This window comes from Leuresthes tenuis, unplaced genomic scaffold, assembly GCF_036924035.1.
Source record: "Leuresthes tenuis unplaced genomic scaffold, fLeuTen1.0.hap1 SCAF_23, whole genome shotgun sequence".
Lineage (NCBI taxonomy): Eukaryota > Metazoa > Chordata > Actinopteri > Atheriniformes > Atherinopsidae > Leuresthes > Leuresthes tenuis.
In genome coordinates, this window is record NW_027325377.1 from 16,966,590 (window position 1) to 16,982,012 (window position 15,423).

A 15,423-nucleotide genomic window follows, 5' to 3' on the forward strand; every position below is an offset into this window, starting at 1 on the left:
TTTGCATAAAATCCTTCACATCCTGGCTCATACCCTCAGTGAAGTGGCATGTGACTCTCACTCGGGGAGTACAGCATGTAAACGGAGCTCAGTTGCTTTATTGAGCTTATTATGGAAATGTAAATCAATGTCATGTTACTAGTGGAACATTATCATACAGACTGCGGCATTCTTTTATTCACCCAAGTCTTTCTAGACTCCTGACTCCTTTGTCTGGTTTGTGCTTGTGCTGAAACTACAAAATCCATATTGGAATAAGCATTCATGTTAATGCAGGCTTTAGTTACACAGCATGGCATTTTCTAGCTTCTTGTGCTGAACAAGCTCTCCTCAGTTAGCTCAGTCAAAGCATCTGTATGTCAACTATATATTTTTTGTTATCCTCAAGTTTCCCAAAAGGGTTGAATCCTCTTTACAAATTAGGTTTATGCGCCCCTGGTTTGAGCATGCCTCTTTCACCAAAAGCATATCATATGTTGACCACAGTGGAAGAAGGATGTGCCTTGTTATTATCTAAGTATCTGTTCTAATCATGAAATATGTCTACTCCGAGAGGAGACCTCTCAACGCAGAACAGACTGGTTTAACAAAGACTGCATCAGAGAAGGAAATGGTGACAGGACTTACCAAAGAGTCAGTGATATCCAAGGTAAAACGAGAGAATACAAGATTTTTTCAGCCAACCATTAGTTGGCTCATAAAGCCTCTGTTCGAGTGTAAATAAAAAGTTGGCTGTGCATGTGTCCAGAGTACAATGGCTGCATCAGGAATTGTGGTTTAAAACAACATAAAAGTTGCCATTTTATGTTTTCATCATTTTCATGTGGACAATTTATAGGAACTCTGAAATTACTTACAAGCCAATTGTGTTGGAAAACTTTTGGGGCTCATGAAAATAGAAACAAATGGAACATTTCTGATTTCATTGAAATCCATGACGTGTATTTTCAGACTGGCCATGTGATAGAATAAAAGCAGTGTAAGTGATGAATGTGTCTGACCTTTCGGGCTTCACCCTCTCACTGTGTGAGGTAAGGGTCCTCCACTTCTCTGATGTTTTGAGCTGTTAAAGTGATCTGTTTGCTGTCTAGTTAACGGAGGGAGGGAGGGAGGACGATGGTGGAGAGGAGGGTTGGGGAGGAGGAGGAGTGGGACTCCAGTGGAGAGTATGTAATAGGACACCAGCTCTCTCTGTCTTTTCGTTCCCCTCCCTCTTTCCTCTCCTCTCTCCTGTGCTCTCTCTCAGTCAGGCTTTCCCTGTGAGCACTTAGATGGAATAGCTGCATTTTTCCTCATTGGTGTCACTGAGGAAGTCTGGAAACAAGTGTTACAGAAAGGACAGGACAAAATCCAGGGTCTGGTTTGGTGGATCTGTCTTCTTCAACTGGGATCAGCACTGGAGGAAGCTCCTGGACGGTGAGTTCTGCACCATGGTCTGATATGACCCTGTCTCTAAGGGTAATGTAGTTTCCTGTAGTGGCGTAGATCTCACAGTGGATGCAGAAAGGAGTTTGTGGGCAGTGGGCTAACAGGTGCAAAGTCCCACCAGTGAGAAACAATGAGAATAGCTGGAAGTAAACCCAATCTGACTGACATGGAAACACTTGATGCTTCTTCTAAATCATGCGTAGTATTACATCAGACTTCTGTGCCATGCTTTATTCCCTGTCCATGCTTTGAGAGCACAAACTATTTTGAATTCAATATGATTTTTTCAGGATGAGTCATGACTTTCTCAGTTATCCTGTGGCCGTTAAAGCAGAAAATCTGACTTTTTAAGGGGCTGAATTATTTAAAGTATCCCCTAGAACTCTAAAAGGGTTTTATGTTTAACAGTGTGAAGAAGGTTGTCTTATATTACAAGGTTTAAATGGTGCTATCACAACACTCCCATGTTATTCAATCGGATGGGCTAAAGTTGAAGTAGTTCAAATATATACTCTTAGCTGCTCCTGCTAATCTAGTCATGTGTGTAAAGGAACATTGGGCCGTAACAGAGGCACTGACAACTGACTGACAGGGTGTGGTATGAACACACATTGTCCTGTTGGAGCCGGGACACAGAGCAACTTGTTTACCAGTGCAATTTTAATTCTTCCTCTCCAGCTGAGGACGAACGCAACTGAAGGAAAAACAAAGCTTAAGTCCTAAAGAGATGACCTGGTGCTGTCAATTCGTTGTGCCTGAATTGTGTTCAATATGTTTAAAACATTACCAGGAGCATATGGGAGCCCTTTAGTAAGAAAACAGGGGGAAATGCAGTTTGCTTGTGCAGCTATGCAGTTTTCCACTTTTATCAATATTGGTTTTTGGGCAGCGCGTCTAAAATGGCAAGATGGAAAATTCATTAGGCCTGCAGCCAAGGAACAAGCACAATAAACACAATTATCATCACACCCCACTGGAAATATAACTCTCCTCTTGCCCACTGCAACGACCTCCTTTGCGGAGAGACATTTAATTACTGCTACAGAGATTCCTGGCAGACTCGGCTCTGGAATTTCTGGGCTAAAGTGCCCAGCGAAATTAATTGGAAGCGAAATTGGAGTTTTTATTAATTTTGTTCAAACAGTAATGCACCTTTTATTAGCAAAGTCCTTCATGCAGGAGGAGCGCTGCAGAGCTCTAGGAGAGTGTTGGTGAGCTCATCCATGTTGTTTGGTGTGGCGAAGCAAAGTGTCTTAACCTCACCTCACGGGATGTCACAGAATGCTCGGGAGACAAACTCCCTTGCCGATGAGTTTAGCAGCTGTGAGACCAAAATTTCCATGCCAAAGACTCTCCTTGGGAGATCACCATCTGTCTGAGCAAACAGGGAGTGTTAGGCGTTGATGCTCAAAAAACAAGGGGTCACTTCGATTAAAGTATGAAAAAAATATTTGTCTCACTCAAACATTAACCAGGATTCATGTTTACAATATTGCGCATAGCAGCGTCAGCATGGATAATGTTAAGAATGAAGACAGACATATTTCCTCTGGTCCCGTTTGAAGAGACCTCAGCAGACCTCTTTGTACCAGAAGATTTAGTGTCTTTTCTCAGTGCTGCACATTTACAGTAGCCATGGAAAGGCAGCTGTGCAATTTTAAGACTTGGTTTTGACTTGACTGCCATGAGGCTGAACCTAATTAGTAAAAAAAAAAGTCTGAAGTCTGACCTGGTAAAATCCCAGAGCAGTAAAAACAAAATAAATAAAGGAGCAGTCCTTAAATACCATTACTTCCATTGTGTCGAGATAAAGGCAGAAACTTCAGTGCGGATCTTTAGAGGATGGGGACAGAGGCCAGAGCAGGACAAGAGCTCAGCTTCGGGACTGGGCTTAAGACAAGAAGGAAGGAAAACTATGTGTGTGTATGTGTGTGTGTGTGTGTGTGGATGATGCAGCAGGATAGGGGCTGCAGTGCACTGGCTCAGCCGTCTGGATATGCCCCATGCTGCTTTATTGCTCTCAAGTGCGCCTAAAGAGATCTCATTCCTCTGCAGCTTTCCATATGTTATCCTTATGCACCTGAACGTTAGAATTCCACTTCAGCTGTACATCAGTCATGCTCCACTCCACCACACAAATACGTACATTTTTCAGCCCATTTGTACACTACACCCCTTACTGAAATTTCCATTGCAATCATGTAGCTTTCTATTCTCTAGCCATCAATTTTTCATTGCACATCAATAACCCATGACATCAAAGATTCAGGCTGTCGTAAGAAAAAATATATTCTGCATGGTCACTCGTGCGATACGGTTTTGAACAGCACAGGTGGTGTAACAGCCAGTTTGAGTGGTTAAAACAGCCAAGTCTTTCTTCAGAAGAGGAGTTTTACATTGCAGGAGTTAGCACCCCCCAGGCAGTACAGCACCTGCATCTATCAATAATTGAGCTGATCTTGTCCTGGTATGGAATGGAACAAGAGGAGGCTGCGCACCCCCAACCGCTCTTTTGTGCAGATTTACCTCATCCATATTTAAGAGAGGTACATTTGCAAGGATACACTAAGTGATGGGATTTAAGCGACATGTTGTGCTCTCATCTGGGTCCTCGTTTACTGCAGCTCATCCCATTCTTTCCTTTGTGAATAAGCATTCCATAATCTGTCCTGATATCGAGTTGAAATAAAGTTAAAGCCTCTTCTTATAGAGCTTTCCTGCACTTGAGCCAGATTTGAATTATTTCATATATGAGTTTGCCTTGATTTTTTTTTCTTAAATTTTTCTAATTACCACTGTCATCCTGTTTATGTCCAGACATGCATACCCATGCCTGTAGAAACTTTCTATGAGCTGAATTTAATTGGAATGTCAGAGTTTTTAAAAAACAAAAACATTCAAGTTCATCAATTACAGAAAATTTGTATAAAACCTAAATATTCAGCATAATTTCTATATTAACAATGGATCAAGTTACATTATTTTAAGTATATTGTAACATTTATTTACAAGATAGTATGGCATACTGCTCCTTGTGCTCTATTTTATTTAGCAAGAGCTTGTTCCTTTGTGCATTCTGTCTAGTTTTACTTCCCGCCCTTGATTCACACCAGGTTGCAGTTGGCCATTGGCACACACCTGCTTTGCATTTGTTCCTAACCAGTTGCTCCATTGATGTTCAGTTACTCATTCAGTCTTTTTGCATTTGAACTTTCTTGGATTTTTCAGGCTTTTTTTCATTTATTACAGTTCTGGGACTTGATCTCACAGCTTCCTGTAGGCTTGCATTTAGCTCCTATAACCACTCATCGTATGACCATTTTAAAATTTGTACATGTAAAAATTTAACATTTCCAATTTGAAATGTCTTTAGATTACTTGACCAATGCTTCATATTTTGTTAAGGAGCATTTATAATCATGGATGGGTGCATAGTTGGATGGATAATGCAAATATACAGTATGTGACAACACAGAACACGGATAAAGCTTAAGTACATCTCAATATCATGATATGTGAAAAAGAGTTACACAAGTAAGAACTTGCTTTACATTCAATTTCTGTTGGCTTTAGCTGTTACAGCTGAAATGACACAGACTAAAACACCAATGCTTTTCTCTGTGAAACCCCTCCAACAGGTAGTGCCGGCTGGTCGTGGTTCCTGAGTGTTGCAGTTATGGGCAGGCCGGAGTGGTTGGCCAGGCCACCTCTGGTGTCAGATATGGCGTTCTTCCTCCTGGCTTTTGTCTTTTGTCTCTGCAGCGGGGTCTCAAGCCTTTCTCAACCTCTACCAAGAGTGTTCCTGTCCTTTGAAGGTAAGAGGGGAAAAAATGCTGGTAAATTATCTTAATTGGGGCATTTTGCGTCAGAATAGACACGTTCGTACTGATTTCAAATGGCAGGTAAACAAATTCGATGAGGTGCTACACCTTCATGGAGTTCAAATAGTTTATTTGTGGATGATAAATAACTTTGTTTAGTTTCTTAATTTAAAAAAAAAACTTTTTTATCACAATTTCATACACCCAAAGCCTCAAATCTCCATTTTTAGACAATCCTTGCCCATCTTATGTCCTGCTGTGAGTCAGCCTAAAGTCACACCTCTACAGGAGGTGGCACTGACTATCAGAACTGTTCTAAATCTGTTCCTAGTTAAGCTTTAATCAAACCACTCTGTACGCCTGCAGGCCAGTGGGCATTGTTGCTTCCTCTGGTTTTGATTCTCTTGTTTTATTTAGATTTTCATTTGCTGAATTTTTGATGTTCCCTTGAAATGAGAGTGTACCAGAGTGTTAAGCAGGTTTAACTTGCATTTGTGGGAATCAGCGTGGATGGAGGGGTGTATCACTTCTGCCCCAGTGCTGTGAGTGGTGCAGCAACCTTTTTGTAGAGGGTGGATAGTGTGCCGGGGCTGAAGGAGATGTTTGATCACTTTTCACTACCTCTCACTGTGGATTAGGCCGCACAGAGCAGCTGAGGCTGTCTGTCAGTCAGTCAGGTTTTTTCAGTTTGAGGCACTGCAGTAAGCAAGTGTTTTCTTTCTCCCAAACTGTATAGATTTGTTTTATTTGCACCATGATTTTTCCAAATACTTGCCCATTATTATCCTCTTTTTTTTAAGCTGTTATCATTCTCTGGCTCTTATCTCATCGCAAATAGATAAACCAACCTGCAGTCAAGCTGTAATTTGTATGGTCTGCAGCTTCTCTGAGCTGACGTTCAGCTGGAAAAAAAACTGACTGAATTCAGTCAAACCCATAGTTGGATTTCCATCCACGAGCAAAGTAAATCTACATTGCTCGTGGTTGGGATTCTGCAGAAGAAGTTGTTGTCGTCGTAACTAGAAACCCTCTAAATGAAACTGTCATATGAGTCGCTTGTTTGTAACCCTAAATACAACTTACAGCATCCTGTAAAGTACCCCCCTACAAGCAGCAGGAGGGGAATCCGACTCATATGAATGTTTCAGCATTAGAGTTTAAAGTTTAGAGAAACCATAAAGGCCTCATATGGATTAAGGTGGGGTGGTTGAATGAAGCAGCTAAGCGCTACACTTATAACCATGAGCCTTTGTGTGACGTGAGAGCAAGACTAAGATACATTTAGTCAATAATACAACAACACATTTGTGTTTCTTCATGGTTAAGTCTAGGCAATAACATCCTTGGTTAAGGTCAGTAATGAACATGATTCTGTCTAACGTACATTCTTTATACAAAGCGATCATCAACCTCATGGACACCATTTTACCAGTTGCCTCGGTCACATATAAACACAGCATGTTAGAACAAACCGTTATCACTTTCTGTTCAGCCTTATCACTTAATTAGGGTCACAAATCAAAGCTACGTAGTTAGGGCTAGAAAACAATCTTAGTTAGGGCTAATAAAAACATTTACTTAGTTATTATTATTTCTTTTCTACAATGTGACAGTGTCTTGGACACCATTTTAATTCATTTGAATGTAATTATTGGCCATGTCTCTCTGGATTTATAAACGCCACATGGGTTCATTCGTAGAGGGAAGACAGTCTTCTGGACACAAAATGGAAAGGGCTCTTCTTCTGGAATTACTTTAGCTTCCAGTAATATCTAGCATATTACATCATTTCTGGAAACGTGTTGGGTGGTCACGTGAGTACGGTGCTGGCTCAGAGAGGAAACAGCTGGTGACTCAAGTCATTTTCACATTTGCCAGGTCAGATGCGACTCACAACTTTGTTTCCATTCCTCCTAAATGCAACAAGTGTTCTTCCACTTGGAAAAAAAAAAACATTTACCAATTCCTTTCACTTTTTCATGTTCCCATCTTCTGAATATGAATCAAAAACAGCCATGGAAACACAACAAATATATTTGTTTTTCATCACTCAAGTGCCAGTTTTCCAAGTAGCCAAATTAAAATTCAAAATCTGGCCAAAACTGAATTCCCTTTTTGAGTGTGGATTCAATTATTTCTATCTTACCTGCCATATGGGTGTTTTACTGCAGGGAGGATAATGAATTGAGAGGAGAGCCTGCTGGAATTCTTCAGCAAGCTCTGCACTTTGTTTTCAATGAGTGTGTATCTTTATAATGACATTAATGTGTGCACCTTACTTTTATGCAATTGATACATTTGGAATTTATGAGAAATAAGCAGCAGGGAGCAGGTTGAGAGGAGGATGTTTATTTGAGACTTAAGAGCCAACATCAGGTGAGAGTTTACATTCCAGCTTTGATTTAGCATTTCGGGGAGCAATGAGTGTGTACAACTCCGTTTTTGAGTCAGAAACTCTTAGAGAGAGCTTGGGGTGGTTGAGCACCACATGTTGGGAGGAGACAGTTAAGGACCAAGGTGGAGATAAATTTTTCATACACAATTCGGGAAGTCTGAGCTCAGGCCAAAGGGACCGGTGAAATGAACAAAGAGATTGTGGATGAGTGTGGAAATAATGATAGAAGGTGCAGATGGTTTGGCACCTGCACCTGCACACATTCTTCTGCTCTCAGATATAACAAATTAATTATTATGAGCCGGAACAAACTAATGCAAGAAAATAAACCGGAGCTGTAGATCATAGAAGACTTGAATGTTCTGGTGTCACTGCTGAAACCCAATCCAGGGGCAAGGCAGGTTCATGGGACTCCTGGCGTAGCACCGCGTCCTGCAGAGAAGCTGCAGTCTCTCACATTCCACTCCCCCTCACTCTGCTTATTCTTGTATTCTAAAGGCAAATGCGGCCAGACCGCAATTAAACCCGCATAATAAACAGTGTAAAATGCAGCTAACCCAAATAATAAACTCTCAAGTGGTGCTTTTCTCTTCCACGCCTCGGATAATAAACTCAGGCCTTTCCTGACAGCAACCCTATTTTGGGATACCCAGTGTGATAAAAGATAATTACCCCCCCTTCGGTTGCTTTAAACGTCTCTTGTTCTCTCAACATCTTTTTTTTTTTTCCGAGCATCTTTTCAGGTAGTTTGATGTATTTTCTGTCATAAGTCTGAAAAGCTTACAGTATCTCCAAAAGAAAGTTAAGTGGCGTTTTACAAAGAAATTAAACAACATTCGGATCGGTGTCTGCTGTATTGTTACAAAGTTTTTGGTGTTATTATAACAAACATGAAGTGATCATTTTTCACTCAAAATGAAATTCTATCTCTTCTATTAAGCCAGACTTATTTAGGAATTAAAACAAGCTTTTCAACCTTCTTTATGAATTACAGGTGCAGGGGGCCTCCTCTATTTCACCTAATGTTACTTAAAAATACTTTTTTTTCCACAACTTTTCTGTACACCTCACAAATTCAAAATGCTTCAACAACACATACACTCACGCATGAATGGACAGAATATCTCTACAATTAATATCCACAAAAATAGCATCTTGTCTATTTTCTTGGTAACCATGGTGACGAGTCTTGCCCACAGTGACATCCAAGATGTCGCCTGCTTGTTTTTCTGGTGATGTCCGGGGTCATGTCGAATATTTTTTGTTTGTTTTCTGGCTCAGGCTCCTTCTTAACTGAGTGGCAGCACTGATGAGAGCTGGTTGAATTCTCTAAATGCAAAGGTAACAAGCTTCAGTGCTCCGTTACTCATCTCCTTAACACCGGGCACATCTTTCATGAGAAAGAGTGTTGTTCTGTTATTTTCATCCGGTCATACTAACTATGATTCACATAAATTAATATGAAGACTGGAGCACGAGTGTGAGCGCCCTGTGACAACAATACATTTCACGCTTATGGCTTCTTCTTTATTTTTTCTTCATTTTCAATCCTGAAAGTTTGAGGGTTTTGAGTACTGTCCACTTTTGATATGTTAAACAATTTTTTTTCTTTTTGTTTTAGTTGTGAACCGGGTACTGTATCAAATTCTGTAGTGTTAAATGGCTATACTAAAGCAATAACATTTTAAAAAACGTGGTTATTTCATTAGTGATTTCTGTGTATATACAACATTTAATTCCTATTGCAAACATATGATATACTATTACAGTATTTTATAAACTGTAGAATGAGTGTTGTTTAAAAGAGGCAACTGTTCACCAAAGATAGCACATTTAATATGTAGCTTACTGGTCCCTGCTACTGTTTTGGCTCAACTGTTGCCAAGATGACATCCTGTGAATAGTGAGGTGAAAAAAGCTGCCTCATTTATCCCTCGGGTTGACAGCTGGTGCAGTGGTCTGTGTTTATGATCAGGATCATTTAACCTCATCAACAGTCTCACCCCGTTCTGGCAAACCTCCTTATTCAATACAAAATTAACTTAGAAATATATACAGTGGGTATGTCAACCCATCAAAGATGTTTATTTGAGAGTGAGCTGCCCTGAACACGCTTTCTTGGGGTTATTGTAGATTATTGCACACAGAGCCTGTCAGAGAGATTGATTAAAATTATGTCTGTAGTTTAATGAGCACTCCTCCGCTCTGGTATGAGCCACATGGGCTGCAGCCTTAACAGAATCAGTCTTGGAGATCAGGAACCAGGTGTAGGAGCGGATACACTAGTTCCCTTTCATGACTCATTACTACTTCCAGTCACTCCCCATAATTCATTCAGGAACTATGTTCATGCACAGTAAGTTTATGTCAGTATGTCGAGGGTGTTTACTTGGTGTAGGAGTGTATGCAAGTCAGTAAATGTATCCGTGTCTCAATGTGCATTCCTTGATTGGATTTAAGTGGCAAACTGTAGTTTTCCAGTTATAAAACACTGTGTCAAGCTCCTCTGCCAAGTGGATACCGCTTATTTGTGAATTCCCAAGACAACAAGGATTTTTTTTTTTTTGCTTTTCTTTTCAGAATTTTTAGGGTTAGGGTCTTTAAATCCTAGTCTTCAAGTCTTTTAAATATAAATCATGATCAACCAGAGAATGATACACCAGATGGTTAATGGTGTATATGGGGTTTTGGATCAAAGGGCAACACTGACAGGTAGTCAGAAGCAGACCGGGATGTTTTTGCCTGCTCCATCATGTTAATTCCGGGACACGGGACAGCTTTTTAACTTTTTTATATTAGAGTTGCACATCAGCATCTTCACGTTCCTCTGGAGAAAATAATGAAACCGATGAAGTATAATCAGTGAAGGTCTGTTATTATGTGGAGGTCCTGGTGGGGTGAAAAGCACGGGTCTGTCACAGTTGTCGGCAAAGACATAGAGACGAGCCACGAATAGCCATAAGTTAGTGGTGCGTGATGGTTTGTGTGTGTTTCTCAAGCTTCAGCACACACGTTGCTCATGAAATTCATGTTCATGAAATTGCCTGAGTTGCAGCATGGACATTTTCCTGCAGGAGGACAGGAGAGTGTGGTGAGCTCCGGATTGGGAATGAAAGTCTGAGATGTTTGATAGTTCGTCTGTCGCTGTCTGTGTTTAGCCTTTCCTGGGACTGACCTTGCCAGCCTTGATGAATGTCTTATTATCCTTGTCCTGCAACATCTTTAAAGATTAATGATCATTTATCAGTACAGACCGAGACTTTCTTCTGAAGCTTCCCATCTGCCTTTGTTTGTATTTTGTCTTTTTCTACAATAGCTATTATAGTATACGAGTTTTTTCATTGGCTGAGCTATTTCACACTGCACAGACTGCTTTTAATAAGCACCTGAAGGCAACATATATAATACATACTATCACTGAAATCTGTATCAAATATAGCTTTTTAAAACATAATATAGTGTTAACTTTGGAGAATCCATTAAGTTTATGTATTTAGTGCTAATTCATAACTCCATTTTTCAGGTCAAGACACTTAACACTTTAAGGTCAAGATCGTTCAATATTACAGAGAGTAAACCAAGCAAAACCACCTAAAGCAAGAACCAGAAAAAAAGAGGAGCTCCACCTGGTTGAACTTTTCGTTTTGGGTGTCCTCCATGACTAGTAAAACCACATCAGTGCTGAAATTCCTCTGACCCATATCTCCTGCAAGCCTCCTCTCACTGTGACAGTCTCTTTGACAGCCTCCCTGACAGTAAAATCATGGAGATTTACTGTCTGCTGGGGGTGTGAGGAAACTAGAGGCTCCTGATGTGTGCAAGTGAAGGGTCACTGGCTAAAAGGCGCGGCAGTGGACAGCATGAGTTGGTGCAACTGTTGGTGGCATGTGAACGGAAGGTCAGGTGCTAATTGGGGCACCGGGAACGCAAACTAGCTGGCTGGAGGGGCAGTTTGTCATCTCAAGTTTCAAATCTTACAGGGAATATTAACCATCACCTGCAAGTCAGCTACACAGTGGAACCTGCAGTTGACATTAGTGCTGGATAACATCACCATGCAGGAACACACAGAGATCATCATGGGAGAATTTACACTCCGGTCTCACTTGTCCTGTTTAGATACAGTGTCTGCTGTGGGAAGCCAGCACATGAGAACCAAGATTCCGTGCAGCCATATGATTTCTATTACAAATGTCTGGATATAGATAATTGGCGACAGCAATCAGAAAATTAATGAGACACAGTAGATAAAGAGTCTCAGCCAACACTGGCACCTGTCCATGACAAGTAGTGGCAGTACAGTACATTTATTTACACTGTTTGCCTCTTAAGTGCTGAAAGTAGCTCCCCTGGGAATGTAGAGTATGTATGTTGGACAGACAATCGGACGACTCTGTCAGCCACCGCAAGACGTCTTGGGTGGTCTTCTTCTACTGGATCGACACCTTAACTTAACTTCCTAAGCGTCTGCCATATTTACACTGTGCCAGTCACAACTGTATACCAGCAGGGTGGGTGTCTAAGAGGACTCTGTGGTCCAATGTTCTGGCCACAGTCATTTTTTATCTCTATGGCTTACTTGTCAGTTGCCAAGGCAAAGTTTCTTTTACTGGCCTAGTATGTATGAGTTGGGCTGCACTGTATTAGGTAAGTGCAACCATCCAGAAGTGACCTCGAGGGCTCTTAACATTGTCCAGACAAATAGCAATGGTATTTGGCACCAGTTTTGAAGTCAGCCCTCTCAGATGAAACCCTCTCCATCTTATTTTCAAAGAGAAGAATTGTGAGGGGGCAGTATAAGCTTCTGCTTCAATATTTATCAAGATGGGTGGCTGGGGCCCTCCCACCAGCTGCCCCTGACAACCACAGAGCAGGTTATCCTTGAACTAAATGGAGAGCCAGCCTGATTAGCATGGAGTTAATGTATGCATGCTGGCCTTTCAGGTAGACAGCCAACTGATGAGGGCTGCTTTACATGGGAGATGCTAAGGTTGGTTTGTAATTGGCCCACTATCTGATCCCGAAGTGTTTTTAATTAGGTGCAGGGATATGTTGGCTTGCGTTCAGACACTGGTATTGATCTATAAAACCCAACACTTCAGACACTTAGTCAGTTTTTTGAAAGCTTTTAATCCCTTCAATACAAAGACTTAAGACCATGTTCTGACAAAATAATCCCATATTGTTGCTCCATGCTGATTTTATCACCTTTTCATGTCCAGAGAAAAGTGTCTGCCATTGAAATTTCTTGAGGTAAGGCTCTCATCTAGAAGCTATTTCCTATTAGATAAACCATTATTATATAGTTACATTTTGAATTCTGCCACTTCTAGCTGTCAAACTGGAAGGAGGCTCCTACATTTTTTTAAATGACATCAACTCAATTAGTTGGCACCAGCTCCCATAACCTTCAGAATGACAGTTGCCTCTCTCATAAAGATCCCACATATTTTCCATCCACTGTGAATCTCTAATCTTTACAATGCTGCATTTCAACAAACCACTCCTTGTACGGACATCCTAAAACAGAACCATGGCAGTGTTGTTTATTGCTGGAGGCATTGCTGTAAAACTCTATTATTTGATTATGCGAGCAATTTTGGGGATCAAGTCTGTCAGAAAAGATTGAAAACCTGAGAGGAGCCTCACTGTGGCTGTTGCATTTTCCTTTCCTGGAGATACACTGTATAATCACAAGCAAAAAATGCTGAGAAGTGAGCACAGCAGTCTCCACTGCACTTTAATTGCTGCCATACAAATAGGCGCTACAAGTCCCTCTCAGTTCCCAACATTTTTTTGCTATTTCTACTCTGCTGTTCACCACAGTCTCATAAAAGAGGATGCTCTTTTTTTACTCTGTGGGATGCCGGGCTTGTTGCCTGTTTAAGTTTTCACTCTGAAGCCTGCGCACATGAACAATCAATTCCCTTAGGGGTAAAAGAAAGATAAATCAAGAGTCAACATGATCATAGTTTGTAGTTGTATCATATCGTCTCTCTGCAAACTGTAGTGACAGCCAAATGCAGTGTGCTCTACTAAACCCAAAGCCTGCATATGACTTTGATAAAGATTGTCAGTCAAAAGAGACATGTGTAAAGATTTTTACTTTAGACATGTGACATGTTTTACTTTAGGATAAATGTGTGTTTATTCCTTGGTTTTGATGAATAAAAGCATTTGTGAATTGTGACCTGATTCTTATGACTGCTTGACCACAGTTAGACTCGTTTGTAATTGAAGAATCAATATAGATAGCCTGATAAGTATTGTGAAGTTTTGCAAACTTTGTCACTTTTCTCTTTTTCCACTTTTTTGAAAAAGAGCCAATGGCGTAAAGTGGCACAGAGGGACACCAAATGGTGCTTAAAAGTAGCAGTCTGATCAAAGCAATCCAACAGGAAACTCCCTTATTTAAAGGGGACTTATTAAAAGCGCGATCACAGTAAACCTGTACACATCAGTGCTTACGTCAATATAGCACTTGGCCTATACAGGCTACACAGAGCTTTTCTGTATCATATAATCTCTCACACATGCCCAAGGACAGGGACATAAACTGCTATCCATCAACCAACATATGAGAAATATTTTATGCTCATAATGTCTTGTCAACAGCAGAAAAAGCAGCCTGTTGTTGGATATTGAATGACCTCTGCAGTCCCGTGGCCAAATAAAAGGCTTTTGTGCTGCTTCTGCTTGGTCACTTATACACTTCACGTCAAAGAGACAAACTCTCAGCTCTTGAGTCACCACCCTGTCCTCTCCGCTATCACCACTGTCCACCGTATTGATCAGAGTGGATTAAATCACAAGTGGTCTCCCATCCAACCAATGGGGCATTATGGGTCAAGGCTCAAAGTCAAAGGCGGGACCACAGAAGACTGCTGTGAGGTCCACAGGGAGGTAAAAGGCCCACACGCCCACATCCATAATAGAAAACCCTCCAGCTGTCGTGGCCAGACACTGCTTCTTCTTCTCTGTCTTCGTTTCTGTCCCTTTCCACTTGCATTGATGGCAAGAGAAAACAAAAAATCAGACCTTTCATCTTTCTCACTACTTCAACTTATTTCCTACTGTTAAGAGTGGAGTTCTTCCTTCTGTGGGGTTGTGTGATCTCAACGATAAGAAATGCATAAAAACAAACAACTAATGAACTACATGTTGTCAATACATTTTTGTGTCATGGTTTGGATATAAACAAAATATCTACGACTTTAGTTTTCTACGAAATCGCTGACAACATATTTCGAAAGTTTAGGAAAGTGGTAAGTTTGTGCTCTCACATAAAATTGTTAACATGGCATAAGATATTAAGTTAGACCTGACGCAAGACCGTTGTAGTTGACCTCATACTATGGTTATGGGCTGGCAAAGATTTTGTAAACACTTGGTCACAATGGATGTACTGAATAGCTGAAAAACCTTGGCCGTTCAGAGCAGCCCCCTCTACTTCCCTCTGTTAGAGCAGGTGCACCATCTGGCAAGTTAAACTTTCAGAGCTGATCTACAATACTGCAGCAGAGCAGGCGTGACTCATATGTTTGTATGAGGCTGGAAGCAGCACACTGAGAAGATACCAGATCCAACGGTATGTGGACTCCAGAGGGTTTCAGTTTAACTCTCAATGAATAAGCTGAATCTACGTGACGCACCCCTGCTGCGTCCCTTCTTAGCACCAGGCTTAACTGACCTTCCACCCTCACAAGGGAACATGAAAGTCTCCTATTTCCCCCCACTGTGAAAACAGCACAAAGTTCACTATAATATTAAGCAGTTATT

General features: G+C 41.0%; 1 protein-coding gene across 1 annotated transcript in view; it reads left to right on the forward strand.

The window, feature by feature from the left end:
• The first annotated feature begins 1,234 nt into the window (after window positions 1–1,234).
• sema3c (sema domain, immunoglobulin domain (Ig), short basic domain, secreted, (semaphorin) 3C) overlaps window positions 1,235–15,423 on the forward strand; it is a 45,207-nt gene continuing 31,018 nt past the window's right edge. Inside the window, exons 1-2 of the mRNA XM_072377479.1 lie at window positions 1,235–1,416; window positions 5,067–5,243. Coding sequence (XP_072233580.1) covers window positions 5,105–5,243 — 139 coding nt within the window. The 5' untranslated portion in view covers window positions 1,235–1,416; window positions 5,067–5,104. The remainder of the gene's footprint in view (window positions 1,417–5,066; window positions 5,244–15,423) is intronic.